The sequence below is a fragment of the Motacilla alba genome, chromosome 19 (assembly GCF_015832195.1).
Source record: "Motacilla alba alba isolate MOTALB_02 chromosome 19, Motacilla_alba_V1.0_pri, whole genome shotgun sequence".
NCBI lineage: Eukaryota > Metazoa > Chordata > Aves > Passeriformes > Motacillidae > Motacilla > Motacilla alba.
Genome location: NC_052034.1, coordinates 3,308,826 through 3,336,808, shown reverse-complemented (window position 1 = coordinate 3,336,808; position 27,983 = coordinate 3,308,826). Strand labels below are relative to the sequence as shown.

The window sequence follows — 27,983 nt, the reverse complement described above, 5'->3', positions numbered from 1 at the left end:
CAAACTTGACCTTTTTTTTGCCCTTGTCTACAGCTGAAAAAAGATTCCTGTTTTGCTGCCTACATAGTTATTCTTAAACTCCTATCTAATAATTAACTCAAGACCAGCAGCTGTAAATACACCTTGCAGGTCTGACTGCAAAGACATAGGAGTTTTTCACATCCTATTTCTGGTGATAATGCAAAGGCTCTATAAAAAGAGCAGAGGAACTCCTGGTCACTCTTCTGGTATGTGCCAGACCAGAATTCTGCATTCACCATTGCTCAACAGCTCCAAAGCAGAAAAGCTGAGAAAAGCCATTGCCTGTCACAGGGATGTGAAACCCAGCTGGTTGTGTTCCTATAGCCCCTGTGGGGACAAATTCATTAAAAACTTCTACAGGTAGGGAAAAACTTAAACCCACCCACCACGTTTTCCCTGATAGCACTGTGCAATTACAAGATTTTCTAACATAGTTTGTAAAATTTTGAAGTAACAGCAAAAATTTTTACTTGCTGTAGCACTTAGGATCATTTCCTTGTTTTTGCTTTCTGCCTTCTGAGGAGGTCCATGCTATGTAATAAACAGAGCATGACAGAAAGGTGTCATTTACAACCCAAATGCAGCTGCACAACCATTCTCCTTTGCAAACAGCAGAGCAGCAATCACCCGAGATACTCCACTGCTGCCATGAAGTCACCTGTGAGCAACTCAGCTTTAGTAACACTCCAGCGTGTAATTACTGCCTGTGTGTCATCCCACTTTAGCAGCTCTGAAGTCAGGAGTTGTTGCCTGGCCAGTTTCTCCCTGCTCCCTAATTTCAGATGGAGCAAACTCGGCGCGGCCGCGGTTCCTCAGCGCTGCCCCGGCTCTGCTCCCCAGCTGAGCACACCAGATGCCTGCAGCAGGGTGCTTTTGTGTTTTTGGGATAGTCTGGAGCCTGAGTGTGGTTTTGCTCCTTTGGCAGATGAGTTTTGGATGTTGTCAGTGGGGCCTTGCTTTGGTTTTTGCCACCCGGATCCGTCCACGCCGCCATGGAGGTGCTGTGAGCAGGGTGAGTGCTCCGGGGCTGTTTGGGGGTGAAATCTTCCAGAGACAGAGGTGGAACCCATCCTTCACACTGAGAATGTTTCTCTTGTGCTTCTTGCTCTTCTTCTAGTCTGTAAATGGCTCTCCTGAGCTGTGCTATTTCCTTGGGCATTCAGGAGTGAAGAAGGACAGGCCTGATTTAATTTGTGTTTGTCAGCCTGGAACACTGTTGCACTTCCTAATTCCTGTGCCAAGGGGATCCAAAATATAATATCTTAACTTTTTAATACACTCATCATCTTCCACCAAAAGTTTCAGCTACTGTAGTGACCACTGAAAGTCAAATATAAGTTAAATATAAGTTATTTCAACTCAGAAAAACCTTTCTTTTTATTTAATTCAGAAATAGGCAGGAAAATAATCTCAAATAATTTCTCCTCAGGGAAAAAAAGTTGCTTTTCAGAGTTTTAAAAAAATTTATAATTTTTAATATTTTCTTAAAATGTTAGGAAGAACCTTCATAGGAAAGTGAAAATTTCTCACCAAGAAGACCATTTTGGTAGACCTGAAGTCTATGAATGACCCTCAGAAGTTTAAAAATCTTACAGGAAGATGAAGCTCTTCCTACCAAGTGTAACTTTCTGCTGATATGATTCATAAATAATGCAGAAAAGTCAGAATGAAGTTTTATCAGCTTTCCCCTCAGGGAGGGGATTTATTTTTTTATGGGCCAGTAAGAATTAGGCTGTAGGTGCTGGGAAGTGCCATGGTGTGTTCTGAGCAGCCCGTGAATGAAACAGCTCTTGGAAGTCACTTCCCCTCCTCTGCCTGCAGGGAAGGGGAGACCTTTGTGCCACAACATCACAGCTGAGTGTTTCTTCTGATTTGTAGGATTCTCTCTTCAGCCACATGGTAGAAACTGTTACTGAGATGTAAAGATACAGACATGTGTGATTTTTCTTGTTCTCAGATAAGCAGAAGGTGAGTCTGTGATAATGTGTAGCAATGGCAGAATGCCATTCACCATCACAGATAAACTCCCTTTTCTTACCCCCAGCACACTGGAGGTCAGATACCAACTCCTCAGATCCCTCTCAAAGTAATTCTTGATACTCTAAATCAATGCAGGGGTTTTGTCTTGCTGGCCACTTCAAACAAGCCACTTCTCTGGTGGCCTGGAAGTGACAACTAAGGAGATGATGGGGGTAGAAAATAATTACAACCAAAGACAACACTCTGTATCAGGTTACATAAGCTACACTGCTTAGACCTGACCCTTTTCAGGCTGCTGCACTATTTTTCTGCCAGAGATTACAGAAAATGATGGTGCACTGGAAGCTGCTGCAGAGAGCCCAGCTTAGTTTTCATCTCAGCACACAATTAATTGTGATTAAAAATGAGGCAGACGCTGCCTCAGCACTGTAGCAAGGTACTTCTGGTATGGTGCCTGCAGTTATTTACTTGGGCAGGCTGATTAAAATCTCATTTTTAATAGACTTTTTGGCTGGGATACAGTCACATCTCTGTGCTTTTGAAAGTGTAGTCCCTCTGTACTTAAGGAAATCTGTCCTCTTCTTCCTTCCCAAACTGCTTCTTTACCTCACTGGTGGTTCAGCAGTCCTTCACCATCCAGCACAACTCCAGGGCTGTGTTTGGTGATTCCCCACCTCCCCTCAGAGGTGCAGCCTGTTCTCGAGTCACTGCTAAAATCTCTGTGCTGAAAACCACCTGCAAATGGGGCTGGGAGCTGCTGCCCTTGCAGGGAGGTGTTGCCATCTCTGAGCAGCTCCAGCATCACTCACAAACAAGAGGAATTTAGGAATTTAACTTGATCTTTATTCCTCCAGCTCTTCATTCCGCTCTCTCACCACTCTGACTTCACACCCCACCCAGCTGAACCCTTCTCAAATTGGCAACTCCTTTTGTTGGCTTTTGGATTTTTTAAATCTGTTCCCAACTGTTCTCCTCATTTAAAGTCACTTATTTTGTAAGGCCATTTAGTGTCCATCCCCACCATGGTCCCCTTTTATTTGATTTATGTCAAGTAACCCATTGCCTCTTCCTTGGGATGGGAGATGTCTTTGCCCACACTCTGCTTTGTATTCTTTAAGTACTTGGTGAGAAGTAAATAGCAGAATTATTTATGAACTAAGCAGGACAACAGTCATTTGTTTTAGCTGTGTTTAGACTAAATGTTTATCAGTGTGTTCAGTGACACAACATGTCCTGGGGACTACGTGAGTGGCATTTCCAGGGGCACAGACAAACCCCCTCTTCCCACCTGCTCTGAATCTCCAAATTCAGCTCTTCTCTGCATTTACTAGAAGCTGTGGTGTACTTTGTATGCAAGTAAAAATATTTTTCCCTTTATAAATTATTTCTATGAAAGCTGTGACATGAATTCTGAGGGAACTCATCCAAACTAGGAATGTTTCCTAGTGTGAACACACCTGCTAATGGTAAAAAAACACAATAAAAATTTCTTTTCATGCCTGTTTCTTCAGCCAGCCTTTGGAAGGTAAGGAGTCCTTTCCAATATTTCAAGTTTCTATTCCACAGAGTGCCAAGAGATTACAGCTGCACTTAGGAGTGTTTGGACCCTGTAAATTCTCAGCTCTCTGTACTTGGGATTGAAAATTGCCATAATTAAACATTTGTTGTTTATGCATTAATAGACTTTCACTCCAATACCAGGGTATCTGATATTCTTGGCTCCTCTCTCACACCAGGTGTCATGTCTTTTCAAACACTCTGAACAATCTGCTTTCTGTATCTTGATACTCCCAGCATGAAGGGATCCTGGTGCTAAGGCACACTGACAGCACTGTGACAGGAGCAGAAAATTTGTGTGTGTACATTTGTCACATCAAGGAAAGTGGAGTAGGAGGGGGGAAAATGTGTGGTTGATTTTGTTCAAACTTTGCAGGCAAATTATTTTTACCATTTGTCCTTGGGTATGGAGGCCACTCCCCTGATTTCCTTGGGAATGGATCCCTGACCTCATAAATCTTCCTGGGTGTACCTTCAGTGAATTTTAATGTATCCTGAATTCACCTTCTTGCTTTCAAATTATCCTGGGCCATTTAAAATGATGCCCTTGAGTATCAGATTGAGAATCAGGGAGATAGTTCTTCATTATTGCTTACAGAATTCATGCTGTGGGTGTTCCTAGGCAGGTAACTGCATCAAGATCCTTCTGTGTCATATGCTGGTGGTCATTCCCTCCAGCAGAATCATGGGGGATTTTTCTTTTTCCTGAGGAAATGCTGGGAAGTCACCAGGACACAAATCCTGGATGTTATCCATGTGATAATTTAGCTAAGCTCACCTTGGGCATCATTTTCAGTCTGCTGCTTCTGCTGTTCCAATGCAGTGAAAACTTCCAGGGATTTTTCTTTGTTCTTTTCGTATCTGGAACCTTCCTTTATCTGTTTGCTGTTGCACAGATCTTCCTGGGATTTACCACTTTTCTGAAATTATCTTGGTCATGAGCAGACAGCTCAGATTAACTGAAAAGATGCCCAACTTTAGGGCTACTTATAAAAGTCATCTTTTTTTTTTTTTTTTTTTTTTTCTCTCTAAATAACACACACTGTCACTGGGACTGACAGGCTCCCTTCAGTCTAATTTAGGCACAGACTTGAATTTATGGTTCTCCTGGTACCACTTTTAATGGCACTTGTCACAGACTGAAATTTAATGAGTCATGTGTGGAACCCTCCAGATTTGACACATGAAATGGTGGAGGTGTGTCCTTAACGGCAGAAAAATGAGAAACTTGGGGGAAAAAAAGAATCAATATTTGTGTGTTTACACTGAAGAGATTGTAAACAGGTAATTTGGTCACCACACCTCCTTCAAAGGAACAGAAGTCAAGTAACAGATGTCTCTCTACTGCAGAAACATGATTAAAGATAACAACGAAATTGTTCCACTAATGGGCAAGAAAACAAACCCACCTGGAAATCCCCCTGCAAACCAGCAAGAGAAAAAGGTGACTGAAGGCACTCCCACCAAGAAAAGGTAGGACTCAGCTCAGTCTGAACCACTAAAACTCCCTGTTTATCTCCTCTGGGGGAATCTTTGCATTGAAATACCACCAACATCTTCGTTCTGTGCAACCTCACAGGAATCTGATCTAATGATGGTTAATATTTGGTATAAAGTGATCATTTTTTAAGAGATCACATGGAAGAACACACCAGGTTTTATGTAAGAGATGCTGGCCTGAAAAAAGGGAGCATTTCAAACTTAATCTGTCACATTTCCATGTGAGGCTATGGAGAGGCAGAGGGCAGGGAGAGCAGGAGGTTTGAAAAATCCTGTCACACACAGAAACCTAAATTCACTCTCTTTTTCATTAGTCTGGTTAATGAGACTTTTTTGCTGTTTTATAAAATATTCACTTTCATTCATAATTGATATTAGAGAATTAATAAAAGGATTGAGGGTTTGTATTTAATATGAATGGGGAAATATTCATATTTGAGCTGTAATTCCTGCCCGATACTATGAAGTCAGCTAAGTTACTGTAGAGTGAGGATGAATTTTCATTCATAAACTTTTCATTCTGAATAATTACTGGTTATTATGGCAATTTCTGAAACTCTGAAGGCCTGGCCAATTGTGGCTGTTCTGACATTTATAATTCTCAATAATCAAAGGAATCACTTTTCACAGGAATGGTGCCATTAGTTATTTTAGATCCACTGCTTGGGTGGTCCAATTTGTCTTTTTTGTCGTTCAGTTCAAGAAGAGAAGCTCTTTGGTGGCTTATGGGGGGAGACAAAGTGTCTGAACAGCTCATGATCCACCCAGAACTTCAAACAGGGGCAATTCCCTGGCAGATTGTGGAGTTATAGGAACACTGCCAAAGCCAATGCCTCAATTACTGAACCCCAATCTCACACTCCTTGTGGCCTCAGGAACAGGAGCCCTGGGGTTTTTCCCACCTCTCAAGCCAGGCTCAGGGTGTGGCTGGCAGCATTCCTGCAGCACCCACATCACGTGGATTTTAAAGCAGGGCTTTAGCACATTCTATTAATTATATGTTCCAATGCTGCTCCATGCTGTTCAAAACTCTCCTTCCCCTGCCCCAGCAGAGCTGCTGCACTCCCAGGGTGGCATTTCTCACTCTCAATATTCACTTTCTGACAGACAGTGGCATTCCCTGCTGGAAGCCCCTGGAACTGGGGTGTTCTGGGGCTGTAATTAAGCACAGGAAATGCGAGGGGAGGGTGGGGAGGAGGCTGGCAGAGCTGCTGATGGCTGTGGGCAGAGCACCTGGCCACGTCAGCACCCGGCTATTTGATGGCACCCTGCTTTGCACGGTGGCTTTGGGGTGTTTTTTCCCTCCCATGACGTGCCCAGGTAACCCCCAAGCCAGGAGAGCTGAGGTCTGTCAGCCCCCAAAGCAGGGTTCCCTTCCCAGCTGCTGCACAGCTGTTGGATGCCAGAATTAACAGCTGGATCATCGAGCCATCAGAAAGGGAGGTGAACTGCTGGTTTTAGCAAATATCAGCAGGTTATTCAGTGGTGTCCTGATACTACCATTTCAATTAACACCTTCTTTTCCTTTTTTTTTGCATTTTACCATCAATGCAACGACTTCATCTTCCCCAAAAAAATCTTGTTGGAAATGCAGTTAGATAAGAAATGCCCTATGGACAAACCCATAAATACCAGGTGAATTGGAAAGGTTTTCCAGGTGACTACTGCAACATTTTAGAGATGTAAGGCAGTTTCTGAACAACAGCCCCTGTGGGAGTTGCTGCATCCACCCCTGAAACTGCTCAGTCTGTGGGAGCTGTAGCAATGTTTTACTGAGATCCAGTAAAACCAAGCCATTGATTTTTGCCTCTCAACTCTGCAGGCTTTTAAAAGGTGAAATCTTTCTTTTCATATCACTTTTTGTTGTTCCAAATTTTATTTCTTTTCACTATAAAAATTTATATAATTATGTCTAGGGAAAACAAATGTCATGCAGGCAAGGGGACACATTCAGCCCTGGCTGGTGGAAATGCCTGATGTCACTCAACTTGTGACCTTTCAAACTTTCTGTTTTAATCACTGTTACTGTTTGAAATGATCCATCCTGATGGCTCCTGGCTGGAAGAGCAGGGACTGGGATTTTAAAAAATCCCATTTTTGTGTGGCTGGGCAGTGACAGGAACTGGGTGCAAGGCTGGTTTAGAGATTGCTGCTCACACATGGCAGGATCTGATGCCATGTGTTCCAAAAATACCTTGGGAATTTTGCCCATCTGCCAGCCTGGAAGAGCTGGGATCCCCTCAGGGAAAGCAGATAAGCCTCAGCTCCAGCTCGGCTTTAATGCCAGGAGAGATAAATTATCAAGCTTGCCCTTGGTAGTTCTTTTCTTGGTTTATGGTTGGGCTTGCCTTTTATCACTGATATTTTTTTAAATGCACTGTCTTCAACAGTTCCCACTTTTTCCTGGAGATTGATGGTTTTGAAAGCAATGCCAGCCCCAATAACACCTCTCCCCCTGTGTTTTCCAAACCCATGGATTCCAATATTCGCCCGTGGTAAGTTCCAGATGCACAAGCAATGGTCCTGCTGCAAATATATTTCTTTTCTTCCAGCACCTTCCCCTCAATTCCCCTTGGCCCTCACTGCCAGGATTTCACATGACTTTTTACAGCTTTTGGTCACTTCAAAGACAGAACTTCCCTGGAGATTTATCTTTGGTTTTATCTACTGCTGACATTTCTATGGAATAAATCAGGCCTCAGATCTGAATAAATTTAAAATCAGTATTTTTTTTTTTTAATCTTAGCCTCTTATTAGAACAAACTCCATGCTCTCATTTGGGTGTTTTCTGCTGGGTGAAGACCACAGACTAATTTAGCTGTTCCCAGCTGGCTGCTGACGTCTTCCCTCTATTGCTCACTAACAATCAAACGTGGAAATGCTGAATCTGAAATATTTAAAGCAGCCATTTATGCTGAATGAATAGAGAGAAATTATGACTGGGAAAAATACACTTAAATTTAAAAAAGTGTGGGGTGCTAACAGCCAATAATTATAAGTAAGGGAAATATGTCACAAACCAGGCACAGGCCCAGAATGGCCAAAGCTTTTTGTGGCTGAGGATGTCTGGTCAGCTTTTAGGAATTGCCTGACAGGCTGATTTTGGTTTCAGAGGAGAGGTGTCCAAATTTCCCCGTCATTCAGGAAGTGACCTGCTCATGTGCTTTGTCACCACATTACTCAGCTTTCTGCAGAGGAGACAGATGGAATGAGAATGGGCTCAGAGCTCCCAGCTTTATTTCAAAGAGAAGGGAATACCTGCAGAGCAGTGCTGTCCATGCATCTGTTTTGCCAATAATTAATGGCTCAGGTTCCCTAAATTATTAACCTGAGGTAGTTCATCCGATCTGAACCTTAGAGAAAGTAAAAATACAAGTAAGAAACTCATTTATCTTAATTTTTCTAAGTCAGATCTGCTTTTAGGACTGTGTGGAAATTATGTACAGCATTTACAAAATATCAATGCTATTGAAAATCCTTTAAATATATCACCTACACATCTATTTAGGGCCCAGTCCTCAATTTTTTTCATTCAAGTCAGCCACGAAACACTCCTGAATTGCCTCCAGTGTTCTGTGTAGTAAATCTTTAGGTAAATCTTTCATTGTGGGCTTGCAGCCCCCTCACTGCTACTGATTTAGCACTTGTTTTGTGCCAGACGACAAATTAAGCACGTGAAAAGGGAGAATGCAAGCTTCAAGCATTCAGGGTGATGCATAAAGAGCAGTGATCATTAAAAAGAAAAAAGTTCCCACGGTTTCAGGATCTGTAGTGAAATAATAAAACACAAAGCAGATTGCTTTCCTAATGTGGTATTTTAAAAAATATAATAAATTCCTCTGAGTCTCTTCATTTTTATCACTCACTTTAAAATCCATGTGGGAGATAAAATGATAGAATTAAAAGGCCAATGTCAAGTTGGACTAATTTAAGCTCCAGTGCAGCTACTCTATCCTACCATTGACTGGTTCTTGCTGCAATTTGCCAAAATACCTGCTAATATCTTGGCACATTTGTTTTTCTTTCTCTGCAGTGCATCTGCAAATGGGGAAGACATGGATTCCCCCCAGTCTCTTCAGGATGATGCCACTGAATACAGCCCTAACGTGGACAGCTGTGGGTGAGTGGAGGCACAAATATTTCTCAGCATATTTTCTGCTGTGATAGGGTAGATATTACCTATTTTTCCTGGCATGTTTTAGACAAAAAGATCATGTGTGTACATGCCATTCTGATCCTTCAATAATTAAACGTCAAAACAAACAACTCTAATCTCTCAATTTTCATATTTAGTGTGAGGATTCTTTATATAAAATGGGTGTTTATAAGATGGCAACACAGGACCCACACACCACAACTAGGCGTGGAGTATTTCTGCTTGGGGGAAATATGATATAATCCTTTTGCCAGAATAAAGGATGATCAGAAAGTGGTGTAAGATGTGAGGTTAAGATCTCTCTTCTGCTGTGAGAGCAGCACCAGGTAAGAAGTGTTTCTTAGTCTTTATTCTAGAAGAATGGATAAACTGGAAATAAGCCAAAATACTTTAAAAATGTGCTGCTTATAATAAAGCACCCTCTCAACAGCCCACTTACTGCAAATGAGCAATGTGAGGAATGTTCTGAGCCATCCATGGCAGCGGGGCAAGTTTGTCCAGTCTGGGGCCAACAAACTGTATTTGGTTTTACCCTTCTTAAAAAAAAATAAAATAAACCAGCATAAATCACACCAGCAACGATTTCTTACAATTCAGTGCTACCACATGCCAAGGGCCTGAGCTGAGGAGTGCCAGGAAGAAGCTGAAGAGGAACCTGTTCCGGGCAGTGTCCGAGGGCAACGCGGAGGAGCTGCAGCGGCTGCTGGCCGAGCTGAGGGAGCGCTCGGGCGCCTGCACCTCCCTGCCCGTGCCAGGTGAGCCCTGCAGGCACCCGGGCCGATGCCTCAGCTGGGAGGTTTGGTATTTTTTAGATTCTCTACTGCTTTAGTGTGCAGTTCTGAGCTTCGTGTTAGGGGATGGTGAGCTCTCCTCACAGAGCAGGGAGACAAAACAATTCCTTCTCCAGCTGGGAGCCAAGGACAAATGATCCAAATCTCAGCCCAAGAGCACAAACAGCGTGGGCTGGAGAGAGAAAAACAAGCAGGATGGGACTTCAGAACCTAAAGCTGTAACCGGACAATGAACTCCAATATTATGGAGCAAATGGAGCAGAACTGATAAAAGGGAGAGACCCCGGGAGCGCTCGTGCATTTTGGGACCATTTTGGTTCATCTTGGGCGCAGCCCTGGCTGGGCTCTTGTGCTGCCCAAGGTGCATCCATTGAGGAGATCCTTTTAATAAATCCCTGCTTTATCCTTTAACTCCATCTAGTCCCTGTTCTAGGTCCGTCTTCACAAGGCATCAGGGGAGGGCTGCCAGCTCTTCTGGCAGCTCAGGTGCAGCCTAAACCTCTGAATGGTCTTTATTTCCCTGGGAATGGTCTTTATTTCCCTGGGAATGGTCTTTATTTCCCTGGGAATGGTCTTTATTTCCCTGGGAATTTGGGAGTTATGGCTCCCAAATTGGCTCCAGGATGTCCAACAGGAACACCAAGGTTGCCTTGGTGCTCAAGAACGAAGTGAACAGGATGGAGTAATGGTTTGGCAAATAGTTTGTGTTCAGGTTTCATCCCTAATGAACAGAAGTTTAATAAATAACAATGATCTAATCTCAAAATTCGCTCTTGTAGATTACCTGATGAAGAAGTTCACAGCTTCAGACACTGGCAAAACTTGTCTGATGAAAGCTCTGCTGAACATCAACCAGAACACAAATGAGATAGTGAACATGCTCCTGTCCTTTGCAGAGGAAAATGGCATTTTGGAGAGGTTTATCAATGCAGCATACACAGAAGAGGCATATAAAGGTATTGCCATCTGATAGCAGTTTCAGGTATATGGTTAAACATAACCTCCATAAAATAATGGTTTAAATCCCTTGAACCAACTTCTATTCATTATCACTGGTGCCATCTTTTGTGAAACATCATTAATGTTTCAGAGTGTGCTTCAGAGACTCAGCCCTAAATTCCTGTGTCTGCTTTTTCAGGCCAGACAGCTCTAAACATTGCCATTGAGAGGAGACAGTATGAAATCACCCAGAGCCTCATAGAGAAAGGAGCTGATGTCAATGCTCATGCCCAGGGTATTTTCTTTAATCCCAAACACAAGCATGAAGGCTTTTATTTTGGTAAGTGGAGTTGAGATATTTCTGGAAAAGTTAACAAGGAATACCCAAAACTTCCATAAAACAAGAGCTTAATCCAGTATAATCAATACAAAAATGTGCTTTCATCTGTTAAGATGGTTAACACAATATTTTCTATTCTGATGAAACAAACCATGACCACTTGTTGCATTTTGTGATTCTGTAGGTGAGACTGCACTGGCTTTGGCAGCGTGTACCAACCAGCCAGACATAATTGAGCTGTTAATGGACAATGCCAGGACCAATATTTCCTCTCAGGATTCCAGAGGAAACAACATCCTCCATGCATTAGTGACCGTGGCAGAGGACTCCAAAACGCAGAATGACTTTGTGATCAGAATGTATGACATGATCCTGCTGAAAAGCAAAGACAGAAATCTGGAAACAACCAAGAATAAGGAGGGTTTGACACCGCTGCAATTAGCTGCAAAAACTGGGAAATTAGAGGTGGGTGTGATTTCAGCAGCATCTAAGAGAAACTTGTGCTCTGACACATCTCTTTCCAGGCTGGCTCTGCTGTTTAGTATCAGTATTAATGAGCTAATTTTGTTCAAAACATAAATATTTCCACTGCAGTGTTGTTTTAATGCTTCCAGGTTTCTCTGTAACTCCCTCCCTCTGTGCAAACTACACAAGCTGTTTAGAACCAGCCTTCTGTTGTGCAGAAATTCTGCATTTACCCCCAAACAATTTCAGAAAACTCACTAGAACTGCTCTGTTGTACTGCTGTAGAGTTTGGTTTGCATAAATGAACTGCAGTGTAAAGAATTGGCACTGGGATGATGTAGAAAGTAATTAAGTTCAAGGTAGGCATAAATGAACACGTGGAAAATTGTGCTTTCATCCTTTAGAAAAATATCTCTGACAGAAAATCTGAAGGCATTAAAAACACTGAACTTATTTCTTAGAGGTTTTTCACCTCCAGCACCCCTCACTGAATAACAAAATTACAAATACATTAAAGTGAACAGCTGTACAAAATGTTGCAGATAAAAGGTGGGAGTTTGGGCAAGTGCATTCGTGTGTTTCTCCTTTCCCTGAACAGCACAGCTGCTGACAAATCATCTGTTCATGTTTTAGATTCTGAAGTACATCCTGAGCAGAGAGATCAGAGAGAAGCCAAACAGGAGCCTGTCAAGAAAATTCACAGACTGGGCTTATGGTCCTGTTCAGTCTTCTCTGTATGACCTGACAGAGCTGGACACCACTGCTGACAACTCAGTGCTGGAAATCATTGTCTATAATACAAATATTGGGGTAAGGTGCCTTTTAAAATATAAAATATTAATTTATATTATTAAAATATAGCAAAATATATTATTATAATAAGAAAACAATAAATTATTAAATAAATATGTTATGAATCTAATAATAGATTATTAAAATAGGTATAAAAATAGACTTTTTTTTTCTAGCAGTATCCCTATATTAGAATTGTCAGCCTTGCAAACAACTGAGTTACTTGTGAGCAGTAATTTTTGGTTCTCAGTCATCAGGAGCAAGATAAATTTTATGCTGCTGCATAATGTCAGCTGTAAGCAAAGATGTATTCAGCTCCTGCAACACAGGTTAGTAATTTTGGGAGTGTCTTTTCCAGCCCAGGGTGGTCTGGCACATCCCTGAGCACAGAGGTGTTTCTAGAGCAGCAAGGATAGCATGGAATGAAATTCACAAAATTCACCCCTAAAATTCAGTTTCCTTACAGGCAGCGAGGTAAAAAGTAAATAAATAAAAAATGTAAATATTTCCTCCTCAGAATCGTCACGAAATGCTGACTTTGGAGCCTCTGAACTCACTGCTGAGGATGAAATGGAAGAAGTTTGCCAGGCACATGTTCTTCATGTCCTGCTGCTTTTATTTCCTGTACAATGTAACACTAACTTTGGTTTCCTACCACAGGCCGAATGAAAACGAAGTGAGTACAGCAGCTGAACCTCACCAAATTTTACTGACTTCCAAGGCAACAGTAGTGCCTGAATTGTGTTTAAAATGCTAAAACAAGGCCAGATATTGGAATATCTGGGTATAGAGGGACCACGTCCCCACATCAGTGTGGGAGCATCAGATTTGAATTTTGTGGAAGCGACCTAAAATACAAATAAATGATACAAAGACTGTGAAATTTCTGCAGGTGGGAAGAAGGTATTTTGGTTTTCCTTTAAGAAAGAAACTTCTGATATTTCAAAGATCACTCGTAGGGGGTTGATTGTGTAAATACATCAAGAAAATTTTCCCTGGAAGGGAAGAAATTGAGAACCCAGAGAGTGACAGGTGGGAGGGTTTCTGTTGCTTTGCCTTTCACCCTTCAGGGATGGAACTGAGATTTTCCTTCTGGATTTGTTCTGCAGGCTCCTCCTTATCCACTGGCTCTGACCCGAGGAGTGGGGTGGCTGCAGTTGTCAGGGCAGGTGATGGTTATGTTAGGAGCAATATTTTTAGCCATAAAAGAGGTAAGATTTTTTTTTTTAGAAACAAATATACACCTGATTTGTAAAGAACTTCTCTAAATCTATGAATATGCTGCTGCTGATATTGGTAATACACATGGAGTGTCTTTGATATGTGTAATTTTCAAATCTTTGGCACAATCACTTATTCAGAATAACCCTGGTTATATATTTGAGTAAAGCTGTGAAACAAATATAAGGATATTTGCTTTTTGAATTGACAATGCAGAGATGTGATATTTGTATAATATCAGTATTGTCAAATTATTGGCTTAAGGGACAAAATAATTGCAAGTTGTAATGAAAAAAAAATTATAACTTTGCCATGTACTGTAAGTAATTAAAAACAGTAACTTAAATTGTGCCAGAGATGGCAGAATTTTAACCTCTGAATTTACAGCCCTATAAAAAAATTAATTCAAGAAGTTACCACATCTTATCAGGAAATGGATTAGTTCACAACACCAGATAAATTATTTTGAAAAACAGATGTTGAGGTCTGTTTTCTCTTCACCATGCCTGCATTTTCTGTTTCTGCCTGCACAGAGTGTGGCCATCTTCCTGCTCAGGCCCTCAGACCTGCAGTCCATTCTCTCCGATGCCTGGTTCCACTTTGCATTGTAAGTCTGATGTGTATATTTTTTTTTTTCTACTATATATAAAATTCTCTATCTCATGGTCACAGAGAACGTGCTCCTGTAGCAGATATTCACTTTTTCCCCTCAAAATTATCAGTTTTAGAGGGATGGATGTAGGTTTGCCTGCAGCTTTCTGTAACACAAACTCTGGGTTCCACTGTCAGTGACAATGCCAGGGTTGATGTGCATGGAGTGGATTGTTCCCACCTGCCAGTGTCTTCCCTGTTTGTGGAAAATCTGTAATGATTCTATCAATTCATTAGGCTAAAGCTGCAATTAAATGGCTTCTGAGATATTGTAAGGACTCTTAAAGGTCTCTGTCAGCAAAATCTGCATTGAGGAGCTGTTTTGGGGAGAACAGTTTACCTAAATTAAGTTTAATAAATATAATCCTTCTATGTTAATATACTGCTTGCACTGACCTATTTTATCATTAAACTACAATGCCAATTTCATGGGGAGGATAAAAAAGCAGCATGAAATTACAAATTAAGCCTAAAGAGCAAAGAAATCTTGTTTTCATATTTTGCCATTCTGTTGTTGGTTTTGTGCTAGTAATTTCTCTTTTACGTATATGTTTGTTTTTTAACAGTTTTATACAAGCTTTGCTTGTGATCTTCTCTGTCTTTTTGTACTTGTTTTCCTACAAAGAACACCTGGTGTGTCTTGTTTTGGCAATGGCCCTTGGCTGGGCCAATATGCTCTATTTCACCAGAGGTTTCCAGTCCATGGGCATTTACAGTGTGATGATTCAAAAGGCAAGTTTCTCTTTTCTTCTACCTGCCTGATGATACTCCATTGTTCTACAAATCAAGGATATTTAGCACTTATATGTATTTTATAGTTCATTTTGAAATGCCTTATTTCCAGTTTTTATGCATTATTTCAGCAGAACACAATATTTGTTCTTCTTCAACAGCAGGAACTAGTTTTGCACCTTAATATTGACATTTTTATTACATTAAATATATGAGTAGCTTGTGTTTTTCCAGCTAATGTAGTTCTGCAATTTAATTGCATCATAATCTGTAATGTCTGTATTGTACAGAATTAGTCACTCTCAGAGAACACAGCAGGCTTGAGATAAAAAAATCAGACCTTTGAGTTTGTTTGCTCAAGGAGAGCAGTCTGATGCTTTAGTGTGTGCCTCACCTGTATCCCTGCAGAATTCAAAAGCACAAAGCTGGTTCTGAATTTTAATTCCTGTCAACTGTTTCGTTCCATTTGCAGGTCATCCTGCAAGATGTGATCAAGTTTTTGGTTGTGTACATCGTGTTCCTGCTGGGCTTTGGTGTAGGTAAATATTACTGGAGAAAAGCACTGAGGCTCTGTGGGAGGAACAATCTTAGCATTATTATAAGAACCCTGTTTGCATGAGAGCTCATGTTGGGGTTTCTTCTGGATGTTAAGTTTAGGTGTGGACAGATTTGCCTTGGTCTCAGATCCCTGGAATCCCATTTGGGTGTGGGCTCCTTGTGCCTCCTGGAGCTGTCACCTGGCTGCTCTGTGTGGCCGGGCAGCTCTGGCTCTCTTGAACAGTTTGAATTCTTTGGGATGAAGTGCCTGTATTCCTAAACAATGACTGTGACTGAAACTTCCCTCTGCTTCCTTCTCAGCTCTGGCTGCCCTGATTGAGACGTGCCAGGAGGGTGGGGAATGCCACTCCAACAGCAGCCTGGGGCCTGTCCTGATGGATCTGTTCAAGCTCACCCTGGGGCTGGGTGACCTGGAGATCCAGCAGAACTCCAAGTACCCTGTCCTGTTCCTCCTGCTCCTCATAACTTTCGTTGTGCTGACTTTTGTTCTTCTCTTAAACATGCTGATTGCCTTAATGGGAGAAACTGTGGAGGATATTTCTAAGGAGAGTGAGCACATCTGGAAACTCCAGGTTTGTTTGGGAGGTGTCTGGGCTAAAACCCTCATGCTGACACAGCGAGTTAAGTGTCAGAGATAATCCTCATTTGGTTTTGTGTGTGAATAATAGAAATAAATAATCCCAGCATTAGAGAATTGAAGGAACTTTGGAATTAACCATCCTAAAGGTGATACCATGGCTTGGATTTCCAACCTGTCATGACTTTCCTTGCCCTGGATATGTCACAGGATGATGTATTTCACTATTTTTCCAGGAATCTGAACCCCTATTTGCACAAATTGCCAGTGATTTGCTGGTTTTGCTGTTGGCTGTGGGTGGAGTCTTGACCTGTTACAAACTGCCTGCTGTGAAATCAGACCATGGCTAACCATTCTCATTTCACTATTTGCTGCCAATAGAGAGCCAGGACTATTTTGGAATTTGAAAAATTCTTACCAAAATGCCTGAGGAAAAAATTCCAGCTGGGAGAACGGTGTAAAGTGGCTGAAAATGACACCAGGGTGTGTTTAAGGTAAAGCAAAGCTGGAATGGTGTTCTATCAATTCTGCTCTCTTTATGCTGCTTCAAGGTTATTTCTCCTCAAAACCCTCTTTAAAATATTTCTATTATCTCTACAAATTATGCACAAAAATATAATTTGGGTTTGGTTTTTTTTTTTTCAGTTGTAACCAGTTGTTTAAATAGGGAAAATATATAAATCTTTATGTAGGCAATCTTTTGGTGAGAAAAGATTTTCATCTTCATATGTTTTGACTGTAGAAGCATCAAATCTGTTTGCAGTAAATGTCACTTTATGATAATTTCATTTGAATGTCAGCTTAAAAGCAATCACAGTTAAGTTGATTGGTAATTGATGATTACCATATTAAAGAACTGTGCTGTTTAATGAAAAATACTTAAATATTTCAAGGCTGTACTAACAATGTGTGAAATTATGAAGTAGTCTTGGTATTATTCTCATCTTCATATAGTGCAAAAGACATTCAGGCTTTAGTGCCAGCAAAGCACAGGTGGTCAAATGTGGCAATCCCGGGAAGGAATGAAGGGGGAAGGTCAGGGATGTAGCTGGGGGATAATTCATGACGATAACACAATTTATGTACAATGTAAACAGGATTAATGAAGTGAAATGGACCGAGTGGAAAACCCATGTTTCATTTATTAATGAAGATCCAGGGCCAACAGGTATTGTGGAATTTTATGGCAGCCTATTTGCAGAATCTTTTCTTAAAAAATGCTTTTGGATACAGTTTTATATGTTTAAAAACATAAACTCTTATATTAAACCACACACTATTGCTAGAGAAACTAATAGTTAATATGGCAGGGGTGTTAAATTACTTGGAGAGAGGGTTGGTAACAAACAAGTTTTGTAACATATATATTGGATGACACAAATGTTGGCCAGGAAATCCAAGACATCCATGTGCTGCCAGGGCAGGAGTGTCCTTGAGAAATGGAGAAATTTTTCTCCCTCTGGGGTGAAAAATTTCTGTAGAAGATATGGTAGCAAACTGAGAGCTTGCCGTTGAAATAAATACATGTTTTTAACAAAAAAAAATAGATGCAAAACTCTGATCTTGCCTATACAGTTTCTACCATATCCTGTTTTGTTTACAATGCATTTTTTTGCAGATCCAAGCAAAATTCAAGATAATTCAAGAACTAATAGCAAAAACACCCTGAATACGTTTGAAGAAATGGATGATTTGCCTGAAACCTCTGTTTAGTTGTGCTGTGCTTGACGTGTGGCTCTTCTGAAGGTTAAAAGCATCAGCAGTGGATGCTGAAAGCTTTGTGGCTGTTCTGGACAGCTGTAGCCAGCTGGAACACAAACTTTCAGTGACACAGTCTGATGGTTTGCACCCATTTATTCAGAGCAGCTGAGCTGAAATAAATGGGATTCTTTCACTGGGCAAGTTCTGAGCCTCTCAAACTGTTGCTGTCCAAGTTTGCCTGATGCTCCTCAAACTTGGCTCGAGATGTTTAACTGGATAAAAAAGGTCAAATGTGAGATATTTCTTCCTTTTGTGGAAAATTAAGGTCATTGCGATCCCAGTCTGCTGGTTTTTGGAATCCCTAACTCATGAGAAACTCATTTTGTACACTGAAACAAAAAAGTTCTTGTTGTGGAGAAAAGCAAAGCATTTCAGTTCTGAAGATGACTAAATGAAGTATGTCATTTTGAAGTCACAAGGTTCTGGGTACATTTGCAGCTTTTGCATTGACTGTCAGTGTTACTGGGGGCTTGGTCCCATGAGTTGGAAAATCAGATCCCAGTGGCTTTGCCTGATCTGTTTTCCTCTGTGCTGTCCCCAGGGTGTAATTGGAGTTTATTGCTGTTTATTTATTGCTGTGTGTCTGTGCCTCCCCATGAAATAACAGGGCAGAAATAGAATTCCTGGTGGAGGATTTTTTGCTCCGGTCACAACATTACTTTTCCTCCTTGGCTTTTCCATGCTGTTGCATCTTCCTACATAAAGAGTTACAACACTGGAAGTTCTTCTGAATTAATTTTTGCATTTAACCACTTCAGAAAAATCAGAAGTCAATTTCTTCCCCCGGTGAACAAAATTAGTTCAATGCAATGCAATTCCAGACTTTTTTTTTTATTCAGAGAACTCAGTAATGCATTTCTGTAGCTCTTATTTTATTACCTGTGATGACCAAGTCCTATGAATTATATTTTTAGTTTTCTATTTTATGTGTGTATATATAAAGGAGAAACATTTGTTCTGTGTACTTTTAAATTTCAATTAACATGTGTCTCCAGTGTCATGGCTTTTCATCAGGATTATTCATGTGGTGCCTGTTTTAAAGGTGCTATTTTAGGTGAGACTCAGGGGAGCTCAGTTCTGTGTTTGAATGATAATAAGAATTGCATTGGATTTTGCAGCTGTGGGCAAAATGATCCAAAAGACTTTCTTAAGACAGAAGAGAGCGTGAGGGAAGCCTGCAGTGGGAAGGAAAATACAAAATATTTACAGGGATGGTGAGCGTGGGTCCTGCTGCCCGGCCTGCCCCCGACAGACACCGTGCCCTGGGATTCCAGCCACGGCCTGCATGGATGGATGGGATCCACAGGAACCTCGGGCTGTGTTCTGGGCACAGGAATTGGAGGGGAAGGACATTTGTGTACCCACAGAGCACGTCACACCCCAGCACTGTTTGGCTTTCTCAGTAGGAGATGTGAGGATGAGCAGAAAAGTTCCTGCGGTCTCGGAATCTTTGATTGTTGATTTTGCACCAAAGCTGCCAAGGAAGGATGCTGCCTCAGGACTGCTCAGCTCTGCTTGGATCCTTTCTGTGCCAGTTTTTGTATCAAGGGAAAAAAAATACCTCTTCACACACACTCAGGAACCAGGCTGGGCCGTGAGGCCACTGGAAACACAACGAGGCCTCTGCGCCGTGCTGAGGCTGCTCCGGGCTGTGAAAAAAGCACAAAAAACCCTACAAGAAACAAAAAAACCCTACAAAAACCACAAAAAAACCTACAAGAATGTGCTGTGCCCCTGCCCAGGTACAAAACCTGTGGGTGAACTCAGGAGCCAGCTGGGGGCTGCTTCTAAAAGCTCTCACTGAGGAAATCCCTCCTTGTGTGGCCACAGAGCTTGGCCACCTCACACCAACCACGTGCTGTCTCCAGACACTCCAAATAATGACTAGAGCAGGTAATTCTGTGCTTTTTATACCATGTTTATTTAAATTAAGGAAATAAAACTTGTCATTCAATCAACATTCTGTCCTTTTTTTTTTATTTTATTTTATTGCTATAGGAGTTACACAAAGGCAAGGAAAAAAATACTTTAAATTTCATAGAAAATGAGGATGACATCACTTTTTAAAGGTAGAACACAGGAGTTATCTGGACAATTAATCTTTCAGTAAATAATTAATGTGTCCTCATGCAGAATTCTTAATGTTTATCACCTACTTGTCAAATATGTGAAAAACAACTTTAGAAAATTAATTAACCCCTCCTTTTTTTATCTTTTTAAGATGTTATGACAGGCTTTGTCTCTACAGATACAGAACAACTCACCCCATATGGAATTCTTAATTTCCATTCTGGAATACTCAGGTATGGTTTATGCACTGCCCTTCATCAAAACCAGAATAACTGCCTGAATCTTGCCTGAAATCAGAAGCAGCTTGAATTAATGTGAAATACACTAAAATGAAATGTAAAGCTTTTTAGAGTATATTTCTCTGAAATCCTGTTTTTAGCTCGTTTTTATGTTTGTAAGTATAAAAACCAAATAAACCCCAAGGCTTCCACTTCAGCACAGCGGGGGTCAGTCACATATGCAGATAATATCATTTATTACAGACACCCTCCCTCTGTGTCTCTCTGCCCAGCTTCTCCTTGTCTCACATTTTTGTGTTTACCTGAGGAATTAATTTAAAGGATTAAGCCATTGTAAAAAGTGTTGGTTATTGAGGTTTGGGGTAATGAAGTAGAAAAGCTGTAAATTTTGTATATAATGTAGTACTGTGGATGAGCTTCTTCATAAAAACTTCACAAAAATATTTATAAATTCTTTGCATCTATAGGAGTCTATTAGAACAATAAACAGAGTCATAATCAGCATTATGACAATGGATCTCAAAGTGCTCAGCGAGGTTAATTAAATTACAGTTTAAAATTAGATTCTGCGTTTATTTATCCCACAAGTTCCTACTGAATGACCCTGGACTTCACAAGGAAACCCACTTTTAATATGAAAAAAGCTCTTAAGAAGTGCTCTGCTCTGAGACTGACAACCTGAGGTGTTTTGCAGTGAGTTTGATTTTCTCTGTTTTTACAAAAGCTTGTTTCTTTTCATAATATGCAGCTTCATTAATAAATGTTGGATAGACTGTACAGTTCCCCTGGTATGGAATTACTTCTCCATCAAGAGTCAAAAATTGAGGATCACCATTCTTCAGTGGCTGCCAGTCTTGATCCTTAGGGAAAGAAAATAAATAGAATATATTTACTTTCAGGTTTTTGTATATTTTATGTGATTCTTGAGTTAATGCTAATTATGCAAATTTCTGCAGTTTATGGCAAAAGCTTTTAAAAGAATTCTGTTTCATCTTAGTACATCATTTTGTGTGTGTGGCCCTCATTTTCAGAATTCACTGGTAAAGTGAACTAGAAGGAAACTGCAGATGCTCACAATTGATTGAAAATTGAAAACAGACACTCATTTTAGAATTAAAAATTAGGTTTATATTTTAAAATATAAGCCATCCTATTGGCTTTTTCTTTGTAGTGATATTAGATTCAGTGATTCCCAAGACAGTTCCTGAAATAATGAATGTATGACCTTAGTGAGAGAACTTAACCCTAAGGGAGGTCTAAAATATTCAATAAAATCCTTTGGCAATATTGGCATTTTAAATATTTATTACTAAAATATACAACAATGTAGCAGAAGCAACACAAGAATAAGTAGAAAACATCACAAAAGGAAACTACTCTAGAATTTACCTGTAGTTTAGGATGAATTATTGCAATAATTTCACCATTCTTATTCCTGGGATAATCTACTTTCTCCATTATTTTAAAAACCTCGATTGTGCATGGTGGAAATTCCTTGCCTAGAAAGAATAAATGAAATTTAATGTCAAGATGAAAAACTGCCTGTTAAAAAGAACATTGCATTATTTATTCTCTGCAGAATGGCTCAAATCATCAGGTTGTCCCCTCAAAGCCAAGTTGTAGAAAGATGATTCAGTCATGTATTGGGCACATGAAGTTCAAGTCTAAATTTTCTACTGAAATGTTACTTTTCACATAAAAAGACCTATTTTGTAGATGGGGAAATCAATGAAAGGTCTGTTTACTAGTGTTGCACAGCACAGAGTGATATCAGTGGTATTTAATCTTTACTATTCCAGCACAATAATAGAAATTCTGACATGCATAACTGTATAATTTTCTTTCTATTTCAAAAAAAAACCAAACCCAACCCACTGACAAAATATACTCTGAAATAATTAAAAACACTTATTTTGTCAGAGTGTATTTTAGGTAGTGCACAGGCCTGACTTTAATTTCTTAATTCTCCCCCCACCTTTTATCTGTTTAACTGTAAAGTGTCACAGCCCAACCCATTGTCTAAAAATATTCTCCTAGAATAGTCCACTGACGTGACAGAGGATGCTGTAACCTCTCCTTACCTTCATTAAAAAGTTGCACAAAATCAAGGCCGTGTTTGACAATCTTCCTCATTTTGTCCAAAACATCAGCTCTAGCAACACCTTGTGGCTGGGGCCCCACCTCGACACCTGTTTGGAGATGAGGGAGGTCATTAATGTCACCTCATGTCACCATCACACAGCACATGCAGAGCAAAAATAAATGGCTGCTGGGTCTTTTAATGTTTAAGAGGGATTGTAAGGCACAGAACTATGTGGGTTTTTAAGGCAAGCAAGTCCTTGTCATATATTATAAATATTTTCTGCAAAAGGTGGGTTAATTGAGTTTAAGGATTTCTGTGTTATGTAATGATTGTGTAAATCAGAGCTCTTCAGAAGAATGGATAATCACATCCATTCATTTGGGGAAATATTGTCAAACGAGCAGCTCCTGGTGCTCATAAGGCAGTGAACACACCTGAAAACAGCCATATTTCCAAATCATTGCTGCTGGGTTGGGAGAGCCTTTAGGTTTGATATTTACCAACAGGATGTTTTGCCACAGAGCGAGTTGTTGCATATTTCAGGCTGGGATGTTCAATCAGCAGAGCAGGACAAGGTTCTGGAGCCAAAGCGTTCTGTGGAGATGGTTTAAAAACACCTTTGTCATGCAAAAGGGTTTCAAATGTTGTGCCACAAAAGATTACTGATGCAGAAGTGATTTACACAATGTCTTCAATATGTTGCCTTTATTTCAGGGCCCTCGAGGAAGTAGGACATCTTTAGAAAATGCACAAAGCTGTGTTTGTTGGTGTCTGTCCCATTAATTGATGCCAGGCAGCTCTGCTGAACCAGAACTGAGCACAGCTCTACTCTGGAACTGCCAGCAGAGAAAAAAAAATCTCCTCAGCACGGTTCTAAAAGGGAGAACTGAAATCCATAAAGCAGATTTCAACTATTTTATTTGGGGTTAGACTTCAGTTCTCTTCTGGGGACACAGATTGTGAATTAAGCCTCGTTTTAATCTTTGTTGGCATTTTTGCTACTTGAGGCTTCATTCTTGATGACTGCCCACCATTACTCTTCATATAATTTTAGTCAAAAGCTTTTTAGATCTTCATATATTTTTTATAAGCATTTAAAAAGAATGCATGTGACAAGAAAAAAAAAAGTGCTTGAAATGACATTGTTTCTAAGGGGAAAAAATAAAATTAGAATCCCACACCATTGGCCCAGCCTAGATTCCATCAGTCACTGTCCAGGCCACCAGAATTCAAGCAAATTATGCTTAAAGCAACACTTCTGCAAACCTCACTCTACCAAAACTTATCAGCTTCAGCAACAGCAGAATCCAACAGCTTCTAAAGACACATCACTGATAAGGGAACATTGTCAGTACCTACTTCCATTATTTGTTACATCTCTTTATTTAATGAAATTAAGGTTTAACTATTTAGCATGTGTAACCCAAATTCATCCAAGTTCCTGACAGATCAGTGTGAAAGCAGATTAAACTGCATTAATTTTCATAGATGTCATTCTGAGTATTCCTCTTTGCCCATTAGTCTTAATAATGCTCATTTTAATACATGAAGATATGATGAGTTTAAATCTGAATTACCTGATATTATAATCAAATTAATAGTTGCCTCTGATTAAAAAAAATTCATCCTATGAGTAATGAAATATTTTAAACAGTTTTGCAGAAGAAAAAATAGTATATTTAAAGAAACTACAAAATAATATATAGTAATACAACATTACAACTAATAATGTATTTTAATAGTTCATTTAAATTAGTTTTACCTTGATATAATGAACCATTTGAATTGTAAAGTCATCCCTGGAGTTTTCAAGAATAATGGTACCACCCATGTTAGAAGTGGTGTTGTGAAGGTCAAAAATAAGGTCATAGGCATCATCACTACCTTTGGGACCAAATATATGATTGATTTCCTGAGCCCTCCTCACTTCATATGGAATATCTTCCACCACTGGCCTGCTGTTAATATCAGCACAAAGAAATTAGTGAGCTCATTCCATGGCTTGACAGTCAACAAAATATGTATTAGCCTTTTCTTTTCACTTTAAATCCAAAATTGACTGGAGTTTAAATCACCTGTTTGATTACCAAACTTAAAATTGGCTGAATTTGTTGAAGAACTCAAGAATGATTGTCTAGTAATTGTTTTATTGTTCTGTGTCTTGTGCAGAAGGGTATTAGAATTATTTAATCAAATTTTGCCTGGAAACTATTTCTCCTTACATCCCAAAATTTCCCCCTATGCATAATAAAACTAAGTAAAAATTTAGCAACAACACAGAGCACTTCCAAGATTGGATCCCCCTCCTGCTGGAGACCACATTCAGACATCAGTCCATCATGTTTTGCCTTGGACATCACTCTCAAGGCTTTTTCTAACCTGTTTTAGTTCTTGTCTTCTCATGATCTGAGCAGACTTTTACAGTCTATTCCTTTAGGATCCTTAAAGCTTGGTGAAGATTTTGCTGCCTCAAATCTGTTCCTCGGAAGTTTTAATCCTTGTAATTTCAGGAGACTCTGTGTATCACATAATCCACCTTTTTGTTCTTTAGCTCTGCCTTTGAAACTCAACATTTCTTCACATAAAACTGGTAATTAATCATTTTTATTGAAGCCAATGAGATTTACACCATTGGTAATATCAAGATTTCACTCTCCTTTTTCTTATTTTGTAAAATAATTTCTGATTTTGAAGGATCTACACTTAAGGGACCAGAGGCAGGTACTTCAAACACTCAGTAGTGCTGAAACAGAACCAGGCAACTTCATAGTATTTACTGAGAAATAGTAGCTAAATATGAAGGAAACCTGCAGGTGTCTTAATCTGGTGTTTTTTCAAGTGTTCTGTGTTCAAAGCAGCTGAAACCAAACAAAACTACCTTTTTTTGGTATGTTTTTCCAAAATAAACAATTATAAGAATGGCCTCAATACTTATGTGTTAACATCAGCTTATCTTAGATGTAATAATCAACAACGAAATTCTAAGATGAAAAGCTAGATGGGAAAATGTATAGGGTAAGAATAACTGCCTGAAATATATATGTATACAGTAAGTATTCCTTTCTGTATATTCACCTTTGCCTTTAAAACTTTTCTGAAACAGAATTACCTGGTTAGCAACTATACTAAGAATGTTTATAAGCAAAATACACCTCTGGAATAGATGTCTCAAAAGCACAGAAACATCAAATCCTATTAAAAATGTAAAATTAGTTACTATTTTGCAGTAATTACAGACAGTATTTCTTTTAAAGTAACAAGTCAGTTGAATTATTCAGGTTTTTGGCCATGCTTTTGCCTTAGAATAGATTATTTCTCGCTTCAAGTTTTTCTAATTTCAAGTTTGCTGTACATAACTGGAATTAAACACACTTCACTGGTTTCTGTGCCATTCTTTCAGATGCTCAGATGTCCATGTTTAATTGCTTTTATCTGCTATTTCTTGGAAGTCTAATTGTATTCAGAAGAGCTCCCAAACTGAATTGCACAAGACATGAGAAAGAATGACTCTGACTCAGAACAGTAGTACTCCAATTCACACAAATGCAGCTCATCTAATACTAATTTAAAATTATGTTTAAGAATAATGGTCTGGTTTGAGACTGACTCTACCAGCAATAGAAGTGAGTCTGTTAACACATGCAATTTGTTCTTGTTTTGGGTTAAAGGTCAGTAATTTCAGTTATGTGACTGCACTGTTAAAGTAGTAGGGGAACTTGTGCTCAACATTTTAATCTGGAAAGAATTTTAAAACCCAGAAAAGCAGAACAACAGAAAGCACAACTGCTCTTACCCAAGGCTCTCGGGGTCAAACACCCGGTTGAGATCACAGTCAATGTACCTGGTGCACCTCTCCACAGCCCTGGGGTTGGTGAGGAATGGTTCCACCTGCACTCCTGCCCTCTGGATCTCAGCTCCATCCTGCTGCCAGTGCCTGACCAGGAGCACCCCCGATAATTCATTGCCGTGAGTGCCCCCGAAGAGCCCGACCCGTCTCACCCGGGCGCACGGGGAACTCATGCTCCAGGAAAACTTCTCTCTCTGAGGGGGGAAAAAAAAAATAAAATTCTTTCCAGTAGGAGAGTCTTTCTTCTGGTTAGGTCAGACGCAAAAGAAAGTCAGTGGATTTCTCCCAACAGTTCTCAACTCAGTTTTGAGGCGGGATTTTCCAACCTCCCTCCCCAAGGAGCCTCCCCTTTGGTTTCTGTATTTAGTAACATCTCCGAGGCTGTTAATGGCACTGTTCCACAGTCCAAAAGCTAACTCTGGGCAGTCTTTATAATGTATGATCTATAGGGAAATCCTGTGCTAATGAACAGTGGAAAACACTGTTTTTACACTTAAATATCAGGCATTTTTGCACTGCAAATAGGTGTAACAGGTATTCTCATGTATATTTGAAGTTACTTAAGTATTATATTATATAAGGGCAGAATGATTTAAAGTGAGCAAAATCAGCAAAATAAGAATTGTATCTTGGCTCTAGTCCAACACACAATGCTGAAACATCAAGTATTTTCATCTAAAAAAAGCCAAAGAACAGCTAAGTTCCTCAAAGCACGTCGTGGCTTGTACGACCTTTTTTGTTTTAGAAATCCTATGAACAATGATTAGGAGGAACACGAGCTGAAATTACAGTGCAATTTATCCATGACTGACTTACTCAGAGTTCTGGCTCCAGTTCTATCTGGGGATCTGCTAACACAGACCTCTAACACATTGAAACAACTTTGCCAGGGACAACTCTCTAACTTTTACAGTCTTTTATTAAAAAGGAAACATATCTAGACCACGATGGGACAAAAGTTCTGTTCTCTCCCCAAAAAACTTTAGTCAGCAACTTTTCTTCCCTTTCCAAAAGCGTTCAGAAAGGCTTCTGAGGCTTAAGCCAAAGAGCAGCTGTAACTTCCATCCTGGGAATCAAAACATTTAGAATAAAAGGACTTATTAAGAGAAGAATAAGCTTTATTGCTGTAAACGACAGAAGTATTTGCAATTGGTATACGAGTCATGATATAAACACAACAAATATTAGATTGCAAGAGAATAAAGAATGTTTGTTGAACAATTCCTTTTTATTAAGATTATGCTCCAGTGACTGAGAGAATATTTGGCCAGTGCCTGAAAGGCTTTATATCCCAGGCTGACAGACTGTAGGTCTAGGAAAAGCTGAGTACAGGATTTATCTAGAATAGTTCTGCCATGAATATAATTTCTACAGAAATTGCTCTCTTTGTTTCGGTTCACGCATTCAGATTTTGCTGAAGCTTACAGTGAGTTAATACAGAGAGACTGTTTACTTAAATACACAACTGTATTACTCTGTACTTAGGAGCTGTCAGATATTTAATCAGAATGAGTAATTTATTAAACAAAGCAGTAAAGCTGCATTTTACAGCACTGGACAGTGTGTACTGTCCTTTGACCCCTATCTCTCTTCAGTGATGGTGCCAGAATGGGGAGTGGCACAACACCCAAAACCACAACTCACACTCTGAATCTGGGTTTGTTGAATTTAAACACAGCAGAAGTTTGAAGAGTAAACAGCAA

The 27,983-nt window shown here is 39.8% G+C and overlaps 2 protein-coding genes across 4 annotated transcripts; one reads left to right on the top strand and one right to left on the bottom strand.

The window, feature by feature from the left end:
• The first annotated feature begins 1,806 nt into the window (after window positions 1–1,806).
• Window positions 1,807–19,800, top strand: TRPV3 (transient receptor potential cation channel subfamily V member 3). Of its 2 annotated transcripts, none has more exons than XM_038157900.1 (18): window positions 1,807–1,989; window positions 4,909–5,031; window positions 7,449–7,553; window positions 9,092–9,178; window positions 9,812–9,969; window positions 10,785–10,961; window positions 11,144–11,284; window positions 11,469–11,749; window positions 12,383–12,559; window positions 13,059–13,217; window positions 13,651–13,752; window positions 14,296–14,369; window positions 14,980–15,145; window positions 15,618–15,684; window positions 16,004–16,275; window positions 16,662–16,774; window positions 17,378–17,448; window positions 19,160–19,800. In XM_038157900.1, the coding sequence occupies exons 1-18, from the start codon at window positions 1,955–1,957 to the stop codon at window positions 19,207–19,209; spliced, it is 2,358 nt and encodes a 785-aa protein (XP_038013828.1). In that variant the 5' UTR covers window positions 1,807–1,954; the 3' UTR covers window positions 19,210–19,800. The 2 variants fall into 2 exon arrangements, with proteins under 2 accessions (XP_038013828.1, XP_038013827.1); XM_038157899.1 differs by having other exon boundaries at window positions 17,899–19,800.
• Window positions 19,801–19,943: 143 nt separating this feature from the next.
• Window positions 19,944–26,615, bottom strand: ASPA (aspartoacylase). Of its 2 annotated transcripts, XM_038157905.1 has the most exons (6): window positions 26,227–26,615; window positions 24,196–24,391; window positions 22,934–23,027; window positions 22,432–22,539; window positions 21,740–21,849; window positions 19,944–21,210 (listed from the first exon to the last, which is right to left on the bottom strand). In XM_038157905.1, the coding sequence occupies exons 1-6, from the start codon at window positions 26,451–26,453 to the stop codon at window positions 20,998–21,000; spliced, it is 948 nt and encodes a 315-aa protein (XP_038013833.1). In that variant the 5' UTR covers window positions 26,454–26,615; the 3' UTR covers window positions 19,944–20,997. The 2 variants fall into 2 exon arrangements, 1 of the variants encoding a protein (XP_038013833.1); XR_005259419.1 differs by lacking the exon at window positions 24,196–24,391 and having other exon boundaries at window positions 20,983–21,210; window positions 26,227–26,599.
• Window positions 26,616–27,983: the final 1,368 nt, after the last annotated feature.